The sequence below is a fragment of the Nannobrachium achirus genome (genome assembly GCF_963921795.1).
Source record: "Nannobrachium achirus genome assembly, chromosome: 1".
Taxonomy (NCBI): domain Eukaryota; kingdom Metazoa; phylum Chordata; class Actinopteri; order Myctophiformes; family Myctophidae; genus Nannobrachium; species Nannobrachium achirus.
In genome coordinates, this window is record NC_137810.1 from 43,069,363 (window position 1) to 43,082,698 (window position 13,336).

General features: G+C 42.7%; 1 protein-coding gene across 1 annotated transcript in view; it reads right to left on the reverse strand.

Annotated features, from left to right (window-relative positions):
- The window catches only part of armc9 (armadillo repeat containing 9), a gene marked incomplete at its 3' end in the record, with an annotated part of 80,822 nt that overhangs the window by 66,333 nt on the left and 1,153 nt on the right, over positions 1-13,336 (reverse strand). The window contains exons 4-10 of the mRNA XM_080729344.1: positions 12,019-12,189; positions 10,490-10,645; positions 9,411-9,503; positions 7,859-7,883; positions 7,575-7,732; positions 6,108-6,206; positions 3,917-3,952 (exon numbers count right to left, since the gene is read on the reverse strand). Of these exons, the coding sequence (XP_080585470.1) occupies positions 3,917-3,952; positions 6,108-6,206; positions 7,575-7,732; positions 7,859-7,883; positions 9,411-9,503; positions 10,490-10,645; positions 12,019-12,189 (738 nt within the window). The remainder of the gene's footprint in view (positions 1-3,916; positions 3,953-6,107; positions 6,207-7,574; positions 7,733-7,858; positions 7,884-9,410; positions 9,504-10,489; positions 10,646-12,018; positions 12,190-13,336) is intronic.

Below are 13,336 nucleotides of genomic sequence, written 5' to 3' on the forward strand. Positions count from 1 at the left end.
GCAAAATGAGTGACAGGGACACCAACGACCAATCGTATGAGAGAAAGAGACGAGGGAAGGTGGGGGTTTAGTGAGTTGGCATCTCATTCCATTTTGAGGGATCATGGCACTTCTCCCTATGGGCTCTATAGCATAGGGGATTTCCAAAGTAAGTGTTTCTTACGCCTGAAAGAAAGGGGACTTCTTTTGGCCCTGAAATGTAACCTGTAGACAGAAAGGTTTTATGACCTTTTCCCTGAGGAAGGAACAGGTGATGGAGAAGGACCCTGGCGTAGCGTTGGAGGGATTGGGTGATCCCGGGGCTGAAGCCAGATACCTCAGACCCTGCTTCCCTAAAGCATGTTTCACTGTGACATCTGACCAGCGAGAGGACCCGGGCCATGCAGGTACACTACACTGTGACCTTAGGTGTGACAGGGTCAACACAGGTGTGTTGAGGAGTGAGGACAACAGCTGAAAGAAACCCGTTTTCAGGTCTTCCCCTTCTCCTATAGCTGTAAGGACTCAAACTGGCATTATATTTCGCCAGAGAACTCTAGTTACTCAACCAGTGGATGCGCGGACCACATAAGTGCAACGGCTTGAGTTCAAGCCCAGCTCTAGACCTGTTTGCCATTCCCCGCTCTCTGTCCTCTCACTCCCCACTGTACTCATGTACAAGTTATTCATTCAGCCATACATACAATGGGAAGGGAACTCAATAACTTTTCCATATAATTGTACTGATGTTTAACTAGTACAATACAATATGCATGAGTAAGTAGTCACCCATTGTTGGTGTTATTGTCGTTTCAATGGGATCAGGCAGGATTAAGCTGTGAAAGTTTTGGTTTCTCCCTCTAGCCAAGTAAACACAGGGAGATAGTGATAAATGGAAAAACAAATGTGTGAGACACATGCTTGTTTTCTGGAGGAGGTGGTGGTGGTGGTGGTGGGGCGGGGGGGTTATAATTGCACCTCAATTATGGTGTTGTGTTGCGATACGGGGAACAATCAGTCTTTATGCCAGTACAAACCTGATCCTGAATTCTGAGAAGTGTAGCCGTGGATTTTTAAGGTTGTGGAGCAGAGGGGAGAGAGAGATATCTAATGTTAAAGATTCAAGACATGTGGGTTAGAGTTTAGGGCTTCCTGTTGACTTGCGTTTGCTCATCTGCTCTTTCTAGACCAGGGGGTCTTCTTCAACGGGGGGGTCCGGGACCCCTAGGTGGGCCCTCAGAGTTACTACAGGGGGGCCGCCAGATCTTTGTGATAGGAACTTTTGAGGGGTGCGCCTGGAGGGAGCTAAGCTCAAACATCTGGCTTTGTCCAATGTCTGCTGTGCGGATCACATTGACCAAGCTTCGTGAGACACTTAATGAAATGAAACTCATAAAAAGCACTGCTTACTTCATACTAGGTGTGATTTTATTTTTTATTACCACTTGAGCCGTAGCATCCCTATTCTGAGGAGATTAGCCAAAAATAATAGCAGAACTACTGTATATAGTAGATCTGCTATTTTTCGTCTAGGTTTGGTGCAGAGGCAAGTACAGTGTGAAAGGTCAAGTTTACTAAGTATTGATGGTTTAAGTGGTTAAATGTCTGAAAATACACATTAACATGATTCCAACATGATTATGAATTTATCTATGAAAAGGTTTCATCTGCAACACAATTGCATACTGTACAGTATGTAGGGGGAGGGGTCTCTGCTTCATCTTTCTCTCAGCTAAGTGGTCCTTGGCCTGAAAAACCTTGAAGACCTCTGTTGTAGACCTTTGTCAAGGTTAGTTATTACGCAACTACCTTGATTCAAACCCACATGGGAAACCAAACGTCAATCAATCGATGAACCAATGAATTTGATTTATATAGTGCTAAATCATACATAACACACTGTCTCAAGACACTTTACATGAAGAGCAGGCATAATAGCATAATGCATATCAGACAGAGGGTCCTCACTGCTCTACAGAAACCCCCCAAACGCTACTTTAACGGGAAGAAACATCAAGCTGAACCCAATCTGGCTAGTCATCGTCAAAGAAAAGTTCGGTCCTCTTTTCACTTCTGCAGAGTAGAAGTCTCGTCTGTCATCGAGAGACTTAGCTGAACCTGACTCTTCTACGTAGGTGAGCAGCCATCGCTCATGGCCGGCTGGGTTGAAAGACTGCACAGCCAAAGGCGTATGTCACTTGGCCAAGAGAAATATTAAGCCTCGTTTACATGGTGTAAGACAACCCCTGAGAGCCAGATTATTTTTGGCTCATCCATGGCGTAATTGGGGAATGCCTGTCACGCTTGTCAATGAGCCCGACCTATTGAGTATAAATGCCCAGAACTATGAGCCATGAAGCATATAGCTTACAGTATCTTACACAGTAAAACAACTAGGCTTTAGGCAGGTCTACTCTGTTACTGTAGGCTCTCAAATAGCGTCTTGTGAATTCAGCATATAGTGTATCTATCTGACTCAAGTGTAAAGCAACGGTCTCCGAGCAAATATGACATTATTGGAACTTGGAAGTATTCAACTGCAAATGATTAGTCGTATATCATTCAGGTTAATGCATGCTGAGTCCTCCACGGCACTCCTTATGCATTCAGCCTTAAGTAATGACCCCTTCCATTGAGAACCATCTGGGTTATATAATGCACGCTTGCATCAACGATTCATTATTAACCAAATTGCACATTGTCAGCTGACTGACACACCCACACGGTCTGTTATTTCTGAAGCGCCTTTATCCAAAGCGATCAGATTCACCCACTCAGAAACATTCACACCGACAGTGGAGACAGTCATGCTAAGGAACCGCCATCCGTTGGATGTCCAGCAGTGTTGTATTGGTGATTCAGTGTTTGGGTGGATGCTCATTTAATGACGTCACGTCACGCGCATGTCGCTTAACACCTACTCTACAGGAATTTTTAAGGACTTTTTAAATTCCCCACTAGCAGCCCTTGGAGGCTGTGCTGCTTATTACACCCAACCAGATTCATTGAACAGATCGCCATGGTCATCCATAAGAGCCCTGTGCTCTCACCATTAAATAAATAAGTTAACAATAACAAATGATTCTCAGTGGCAGTATTGCATATCAACCGAATGATTCAAGTGAAATAAAATGAAAGGTCATGGTGCCACCTGAAATCAGTGGGGTTCATCCTGCAACATGCCTACTTTATCTTGTGTGCAAACTCACACTGGCACTAGACGAAAGGTAATGGGAGTCACACAAATTGTTAATTGTCGGCCCATTCTATTGTGAGATACAGTATCTTGTGCTGTGCGCAAAATGCTCATTTTGGCCAAAGGGTGATGTTACAGTAAAGGTCATGGGGTCATCCAAAGTCTCAATCGAACCACGTTTGATATTTCTGTGTGAGGCTGCAGTATGATCAAATAGGGCCGCTAATTTATGACAATAAAAAAATGTTCAAATATGAAGATAAAGCGGTTTCTTCCCCGACAGCAACGATATGTTTGGGATGCAAGTGTTGGACGGACGTTGACCCCCCTGCTCTTTAGTGGAACTGAAATGACCAGGTACTGTAAGCATTAGAACTGAATGGACGGGCGGAGGGGAGACAATGACGACAGCGCTCAGGGACTAGGGCACGTTTAATGTCAGCGACGTTCACAGAGGGAAGCCCTTGTCTTTGTTGGAAGAAGCGGCTTGGATAATAGGGCCCATTCTTACCAGGAACAAGGGCATACATTGCATTAAACTAGGGCAATCTAAAGTCTCCAACTCTAGGGAAATGGAGCGAAATGTAGGGCAAGCAGCACAAAGGCAGATGAAGAAAGATATAGGAGTGGTAAAGAACCAAGAGATGTGGAGAGAGAGAGAGATAAAGAGAGCGGCGGGAAAATGAGGCAAGACAATTGGGGTGGGGTTAGTATGTAAAGATGAAATTCTATAAAACTTACATAGCCGTCATCATAGGGACTCATAGAGTAATATCCCTTTATGGGTAGAGCATCACACAAACACACACACACCACACACGCAAGGATACACACACAAAAGCAGAAACGCACACACAAAGAAAGGAGTTTTTGAGTTATAATGACATGAAACAGAGTATATATAGTGACACAGATGCAATTACAGCAGATTTGAATGTCAAAGGTTCTCCACCATTATAGATGGTAAAGATTGATATGGTATTAAAGCTGCACAATGTAACTTTTTTCTTTTTTAATGATGGTAATGTTCTCCCTGCTCTTCTATTGAGGCGTTTAGATCCTGTGGTCTGGGTAGGAGGACCAATACAGTTTGGAATGTTACTGCCCAAGGGGCAGAATTCATTTTCTCCCCTGAGCAAGCAGGCATGCTCCATTAGCTCAGTGGTAAACATTGCGGCACTTTCTTGCATGAGGCGGACTCAGAGTTCAACTCCCCCAGTAGGACCTGAAAGTTACAGAGTGCAGCTTTAAGTTTTTCTGATTCTGAAGGATTGGTATTGTGTGACGGTGATTCTGGAGAATTGCTATTGCGTGATGGTGATTCTGGAATATTGCTATTGTGTGACAGTGAGAAAAATGCAGAAGCACATCATCATTCATATCCCCCACTGTTCAACTGGTGATTGAAAATTATCAGTTTTGTGGCAGAACACCATAATCAGCCCTACTGTATTCCAGTGGTTCTCAACCTGTGGGTCGGGACCCCCAGGGGGGTCCACACATGATTTGGATGACAGTGAAGTGACAATTTAAGGACTTTTAAGACTTAAAAAAAAAAAGAAAAAGAAAAAAGACGATTACTGCATCAAAGGTAATCAACAAACTATACTGGTCAACTGGTCAAACATTGGCCAAATTGTCAAATAATCTAAGAAAGAGGTGTTTTGAGCTTGTACAGCTGCCATTTTCACAATATTTATCTGTGGAACAGAGTCAAACTAAATGTAATGCCTCAACTCCTACAATTCCAAGTGCTCGTCAAGGTGTGGGGGTCCCCGGCGGATTAAAAATGATTATTATGGGGGGTCACGGCTTGAAAAGGTTGAGAACCACTGCTCTATTCCACCAGACAGTGGCACGTAACTGTTTCATAACTGTGGAAAACCTCAGACAGTGAATGAAAGAGTTTCCTGACCTGGTGCTGCTAGTATGTTTGTAAAACGCCTTTGGGCTTAAAAGCACAGTTTTTGTGGACTCACAAGTGAACTCTAAGAACATCTCAAATGACAATACTTTCTATTGAAACTGTTGCACTTTGTTACTTAAAACAGGATGCAGAATGCTAAGGACTGTCTGGCACTAATCTGATTATCTCAACTCAAAGCTAAAGGAGAGGCATTTAAATTATGTTATTTTGTTAATTTGAACAGTTTATGCTAAGCTTGTCAGTTTTTAGTCAATGTTCTCACAGAAACAAATTACCCTTGGATGATTGTATGATGTATGTGAAGTACAAAGGTCACTACAAAAAGAAACAAGGGATGTAGAAATGTACCAAGTACTTTATGGACATACAGGACAATTGCCAGCTGACGTACAGTAGGTGCTGACCAATGGCATATTTCTCATTATACGCTGCTGCTACAGTATATCTACATACAAGGTAGGCTGGCTGACACTGTACATATATCATCCTCATACTGTTGTGTATACACTGCCATTAGTCTGTACAAAAGACGCTGTTATCTAATCGCATGACTACAAGTTCTGTATTAGTGAGCCTATGGTATTTAGCAGGTTTATAGTAAATACAGCTACTTGAGTCCCTTTTAAAATGTATTAATAACTCCATTTCCCACTTCACTTTAATATTCACCCAAAGATCTAATCTGCATATTTCTGTGGTTTTTCGTGCAAAAACGATTGACTGTGCTTCAACCCAACCTGAAGCAATTGCTCCCCGCTATTAATAATACTGAGTGTTGAGGATATGCAGTTGTACTTCATTTCACACGGTTGTTTTGTAGCAACACCTTGACCTGAACGCCTGTGGGAATTAAGTGTGTTGTTGTCCTCTCTGTGAGGTGTGAAAATGAGGGAGAGATGGAGGGTGAGAGAGAGGACAGAGAAGGAGAGAGAGAGGGGGAGAGAGAGAGAGATAGAGAGGCAAAGAGAGACAGACAGAGAGAGAGCGCAGTGGGTTCTCACTCACGGTGCCAGGCCTGGTGAAGTCGACACTCTGTGACGCACTCTGCCTCATCTGGCCGCTGAACAGGCGAACGCACACACTCTGCAGGTACTCCAGGGAGATCTGCAAAAACACACCAGGCCTCTTGAGTGTTCACAGTGTGCCGTGTGTGCGTGCGGAGGCACTAGGCAGGCCGGCGGGCAACTATGTTTATGTCTGTGTTAATAAAGAATGAATTTGGAAGTGGAGACTGAGGTTCATTGTCATTTCTGTGAAGGATATGTAACAGGTGCTTTTTATTTGTGTTTATTCTTTATGTTATCTTTTAGCTATTATGCATGCGTCTCTGTCTGTGTTCCCTTCCGAGTTGTGTGAGAGTGTAACTGCGTGTGAATGTGTTTGGAACAGGAGTAGAAGACCAGGTCTATCTGGTCCAACAGTTATAGTCCAGGTAACTGACAGACCATGGATATAACGTCAACACAGCTGGTTTATTTAGCAGACAATAATGTAAACATCTCTCATGGCAACGATATATTTAATCAATAACAGTAACATACCTACCTGCCTTTACTCTGCGCAACAACACACTACAGACGAGTGTGCGCAGCCTTTCCTGCCTCGCAAGGGCTCATCGGTGACATAGCCTCAAGGAGAACTCATTCTAACACTACGGACCAGAGCTAAATGAGAACAGCGCCGTAGCGTTAAAGTTTCAATATATAATGATAACAAAAACAACTTCTTATGGACGATGTTGGGGTAAGTAGTGATTTGAAGGAGGATATATACAGTATATTGATGAAATGAATAGTTTAAAAAACGCTGTGTTATTCTCAGCATGGAAGACAGAGGCTGTCTGTCTGTGTCTCCTGCCCTGCTCTCACAGTGGTGGAAAAAGTACTCAATTGTTTTACTTAGGTAAATGCAGTGGAGTAAAAGTACAATATTTGGATCCGAGATGTAGTGGAGTACAAGTAGGCTAAAAGTATTGGAAATTGGAAACACTCAAGTAAAGTACAAATACCTCAAAAGTGTACTTAAGTACAGTACTTGAGTAAATGTACTTAGTTACTTTACACACCAATGCGCTGGAGAACCAGAAAGGGCTAGCGTTTTCCACGCTTTTTTCCACCACTGGAAAAATTGCAGCGTTTCCTCTTCTCTTTCTTGTTGACAGGAAAGTGGTCGAATTATACTTTAGTCGTTATTTTTGTCTTGGATCCGTTGAAATAGCGAGGTACACAGTACTGCGCATATTAACAATACAACTGCTTGGCCCCACCGGAAGTGGCGGGGGTCTGACTCTGACTACAAAATTATGCCACGGCTTAAGAAGCGGATAGTGGAAGTGATGTCACATATATCGTACACTGGGAAGAACAGCAAAAGAACAACTGGCATTGCATATGGCAAGTGGCAACTGACTGTGACAACGTGCACATGAGCTTGCCCTTGTGTGCAGTGCATATTAGGTGGTGTGTGTCTCACCGTTTTTCCGCTGACAGTGGCCTCCAGTGAATCCACCAGCTCGGCTGCCACTCCTATCAGGTTGTGGTAGTCGGCCTTGATGGTGTTGAAGCGCCGCAGGTAGCTGGCGGCCCGCCGGTCAGACTCAATGAGCTGCAGCTGCAACTGCTGCATGGCCTCTGTGTGTGGAGACACATTATACACTAACACATAATTCTGTCCAGTATCTTTTCACTGTATTTCATCCAAATCAAAGATTGCATCCATAGGGCCTACATATTCACTCTTCATGACGGATACAGTACCTTTGGTAGTCCTCCCACCATCCTTCTATACAAAGTGTGTTTAAGGAAATATACACCAAACAATTAACAGACAATGGCTCAAATTAAATTGTTGATATTGTAGACATATGGTGTACTCATCCAAAACGATTTCCAATAAGTGAACAGATTCGGTTTCAGCATTCTGCCAACTGATCTTTGGCACAGGACACCTTGAATGATTCAGCAGTTATAACCACTAACTAACAATTTCTTTGGTAGATTATAACATTACTGTAATGTTAATCTGCCAGAGCGGGATAGAATTTTCCAGCTTGAGGAAGCTGATCCACTGTAACAATTGTCTCCAGGTAATGCCTATCTTTTCCTCAATTGACCTTAAAACGCAACGTGAGTTTGAGTGAGTCATGGTGAGTCATGGCGAGATCGGATGCTGCAGCATTCGAACGTAGCAATTTAGTAAACAAAAAATACAATGAAAAGCAATCTGAGAGGGCGGTTATGGATTATGAAACGTCCAGCCTCGGGTGACCTGTGTGCATGCTAACGACCTCCTTAGCTGCCTGGAAGAAGGTTTGGATCCATTTTTTTTGCCAGTTCAGATCTGCTTGTCAGCCAGGAGAAGGCGATATTGGCAGCCAGTCTGTACTTGAAGTGACTTCTCTTCACTGGATGATTTATTATTTAAAATGTCTTTCTCTGCCTACGGGGGCCTCAAAAACTTGTACTTAATGTGAAGGCTGTTGTTTGGTGAGGCGACTCTGTGAAGTGTCAGAGTCTCAGAGTGAGTTTTGACCGCTGGCCATTTGGCAGGATCACAGTCAGTCACACACAAACACGTCGCCATGGGGCACAATACAGCGCTAATGTGAAAAGTTGATCTCTGCGCTTTGTTTGCAGCTCAGTGTTTGACAGAGGTACTTTCTACTGATATTACACCCTGGTGAATAAAGGAAACCTTGAACAAACATTACTCCAAAATGTCTAGACCTCCTTATTGCACTGCTGCATCTTCATGTTCCATTAGAATGGTTGACTGAACACACTCGCTCTTCTCTTTAAGCTCCCTGCTTTACACGCACGCACGCAGCTGCAGCCGGGAGCTGCCCAGCAGTAACAACGTAGCGTTCCGCTGTTGAGCTTCGGGGTCGAGTGCCTTGCTCAAGTGCACCTCCACAGAAATGATCTGTGTTACTCATTACTTTGCTGTCGTGTAGAAACCTCTTATCTCCATAAAATTTCGTAAATGAACACCCTACATGATCATACTACAGTACAAAGTCACACAAAAGCCTCAAAAGTAACAGATCTACAAGCTCGAAATGCGGCACAAAGCGACACGTTTTGAGCTTGTAGATCTGCTTTTGAATTTGAAAGAAAAGTGCCAGTTTTGGACGTAATGAGGTTTCCACCCGACAGAGAAGATTTACTCTTTCCCAGAACAACCCACCTTCCAGTCACACAAGTCCTTCCTCGTCTCTCACATTTCTTTTGGCACTGCTGTGCTGTCGTCACTCACTTTCCAAACATGACAACCTTTTGGCCACACACCAGTGACCAGACAAAAGGATACATATAAACTAAGCAGCCTCGGAGTGTTGGACGCCCTCAGTGTCGCCGAGATAAACGGCTCCAGCCGCCCCTTTAATTGTGGTATCCAGGCATCCTAAACAAACATGACTTATTAGCAAAGGGCTCCTGAATAAATACAGCTGTTTACATTCGAGGTGGGGGAGGGAGGTGCCATGGAATACTGACTGTCCATCTGTAACTGTTGACATTTTAAGATCTGCGTTGCTGTGTAAAAGAACAATATTCTGTTCTGCTTGTGAGAGCTGTGCCGTAGTTACACAATGTTCTATGTATTTGCTTGTTTGTGGCATGTATTAAAGTGATAATACTTTATGCACTGTTGATTAATTGAATATGTAAGACCACAATGGAAACCAGGGCTTTTTTGTGTTATCCTTTTAGCCCAAATGTGTCACAGTACTTCTGTACTGTTAAATTTCCATGGAAGCACCAGTATACTTTATTCAATTAACCATTGGTCAATTTAGTCACTATCGATTTAGTAGTAAACGATTTTGTGAGTTCAGAAATAAACTACAATTTACAATTACAATTTAGCAGACGCTCTTAATCCAGAGTGATTTACAGTAGGTAAAGAAAACACAAGGTAATACATTAAATGTATAGAAATAGCAATCTACAGTAGGATCCTAGGTAAACCAAGAACCTATCATCAGTCTAAACAGAAGAATATAAAACAATCTATCTGTACGTTGAAACTATGCACACTATAGGATGCCAGGTCTACACATGACCTGGAATTTGATGTCGAAATTACATTTTAGCCTTTAGGATACTACTACAAACTAACTTTTATTGCCACTACTGCTTCCATTGTGACTGGTACAAATTGGTACTGGTGCTTCCGCTGTAAAACAACAATGCCCGCTGCTGCTCCTGTGAGTGGTACTACTACTTCTATTCTTACCACAAGCAGTATAACTGCTGCCAAAAATCTAGTCTATAGGGGCACGACGTCCCCGAGGGAAACCAACTGCACTGATCATCGGCAACAACACACTCTGGGGCGTATCAAGCTACTCAGAAGGAATGTGCTCAGAGAGGAACTGTGCCAGGCACCTGGAAGAGCTCCCTGAAGGAGGGGTGGATGGTTGGGTTTGGAACAAACGGCAGGGCGTAGTAAGGCAGGAACTCGGTGGTTTGACTCAGTGCTGCCCCTCGCGTCTCCAGGTACTGCTTGAAGCGAGGGATCCTCTCCTCGAACGCAGCCTGGTCCTGGGAGGGAGGTAGAGGAGACAGGTGATGTCTGATGTTATAAGCCCCGACCTAGAACAATCCTGTGATTCTAGAGTAATGATGTAAGACGGAAGTGTCAGGACAAGAAGTGATGATATCACTCAGAATAATCAGAATCAGAATAATTTCTTACATCGATGCTCTGAGTCAAAAAGTGATGATCATTTTGGAGATATTTTCATCTTTGCCTGAGAACATATCGTTTCTGTTAAGTTGATTGAATCAAAAGTGTGCAAACAAACAAGGCATATAGATGAACCATAGTGCCTAGTCTAGACCAGATTCAGATTAACCAAATATAATTTCTATTGTCCGAAACTACTTTCAGGGACTATTCATTTGGGCTCTGTTCCAAACCTTCATGCAAAGAGTTCAATTTCAAGGCAAATCATTTGAGTTCTGTTCCTCTTAATTATATGTGTATTATTTAATGTTTGTTTTCACAAATAACCAACTTGCTCACCTCCCCTTTACCTAGCACATCATCAAATCAATCTGCTCAATGGTGTACTCACTGTATTGTTGATAAATGGATGAATGCTACCATAGAGCAACGAGGACATCTATTGGCCAAGGGTCATTTGAAGTGCTTTGTTTGACTGATGTCATACTACCATTTTGATACTGAAGCAATGCATATGCATGATTTGGTTTACTAAAAGTATGCATGCCGAATGTGTTACAGTATGTAAAACTGTGCTATGAAATATTATTTTGAAAGGATGCGGTATGTGTTAGGAGATTGTTATGAGACTACACCGGACATGCAGTATTTAAACACTTAGAAGTATGAACTATTACATTGAATTATTGTATATAGTAATAATACATCCTATTCTGATCATCCTGATTCTAATGCATTCGTGAGATGCTTATAATATAGTCTTGATGGCATAGTGTTGAGTTGTGGAAAAAGATATATAGTATAACCTTCATTCAACCAGAAAGTACTTGTGCGTTCTGGTTGCACAACAACAAATTTCACCCACTATTTCACGCCTGTAAATCTGTGATGTGACAATAAAGATGATTCTGATTCTGAAAGTGGACATTTTTGAAAATGGTTGAAAACATATGAACATTTTTCCACATGGAAACGATCATCTCAAATAGTTGCCATTAGGCGATTACATCATAAATTGTGACAGGCCTAGTGTACTATATTGTTGTTGTCGAGTGGAAACCTTGTATGTAACGCCTCGCGTGCGAGGCGTTGTGTGCTTCACTATTTTGTGCGACGCGATTGTCTGATTAAGTAGGGCTTTACTTTACAAAAAAACTTAAAAACGCGAAACTTGGAGTTTCACGAGGTTTCTGCCGGACAGTGACGATATACAGTGTACAGTACATACAGGCCTGCCCAGGTGGCTCCTCAGGGGGTAGATGGTGAAGTGGATCTGAAGGTAGAACTCCAGCCTCTGAGCCTGGGTGTCCATGTCCCTGAGGTCAGCAGGGACGTTCTCCGTCCACAGCTCAAAGAACACCTTGTGGTCCCCGTCATCAAAGGAGCTGAGGAGGTCTCTCTGCAGTGGGACCGTTACGTTCAAGTTTAGGATTCTATAATAATGTCCATTTTATCAATAGTTGCCATCTACACCAGATCTATCTGTGGCTGTCTGGCTGATCTACATGATGGTAAAGAGATGGACCGATTGCAAAATTCTTGGCCGATACCGATCCTCCGGTTTTATGAAGGTCTGACCTGCCAAAATCGATTTTTCCGATACCGATTTCTTTAGCTAAGAACTAGAAAATAGGGTTGCTCAAATACCCTTTTTTCAGGCCAAGTAGGCCAAAAGACATACCGTATTTTCCGGACTATAAGGCGCACTTAAAAGCCTTTAATTTTCTCAAAAAACTACAGTGCGCCTTATAGTCCAGTGCGCCTTATATATGGATCATTCATTGACATTGACATTCCCTTTAGCACAGCTCCATCTGTTTGATGCATAACGCAACGGTAGCGTATATTATGTGCGCCTTATAGTCAGGTGCGCCTTATATGAAAACAGTTTGAAAATAGACCATTCATTGACAGTGCGCCTTATAGTCAGGTGCTCCAGAAAATACTGTACTTCAATTTGAGTACCAATAAGCTAGAAGAACACTTATGCCAAATCAATCACAATAGTACAATATCCAAAAACACAGACAATATCCAGTCTAATATGACCGTCTGTTTTTTTTTCTCCTTCTTTTTGGAGACGACATTGACACAGGATTATGGAATATATCCTTACATTGCAGTAATCAGCACCATCTGTATTCTGTAGGCTGCCACTAAGTAGACTGGCTGCTACTTGCTAATGTTTACTTTAGTCACAGGACCTGAGCATCATGCTGTGCAGTGCCATAGACACAATTGGCATAAAACCGGTTTTATGTCAGTGACCTGCCGATCACCGATTCGGCCGGTTTGATATAATACCTGCCGATTTTTTATATTGGCCGATACCGATGTCCATCCCTTGTAAAATTATTATTTTTTGCTTTAATTGATAGATGAGAGTAGACTGAGAGAGAGAGAGAAGGGGAGTGAAACGCAGCAAAGGTCGTTGGGAGTCGAAACCTTGACACGCTGTCAGCCTATAGGTGCCCCGACCGCAAACCCTAGCTGTTCAGGCCAGGTTTATAGGCATTGTTTTTCTGAGGTTAAATTAACTGTAAGAA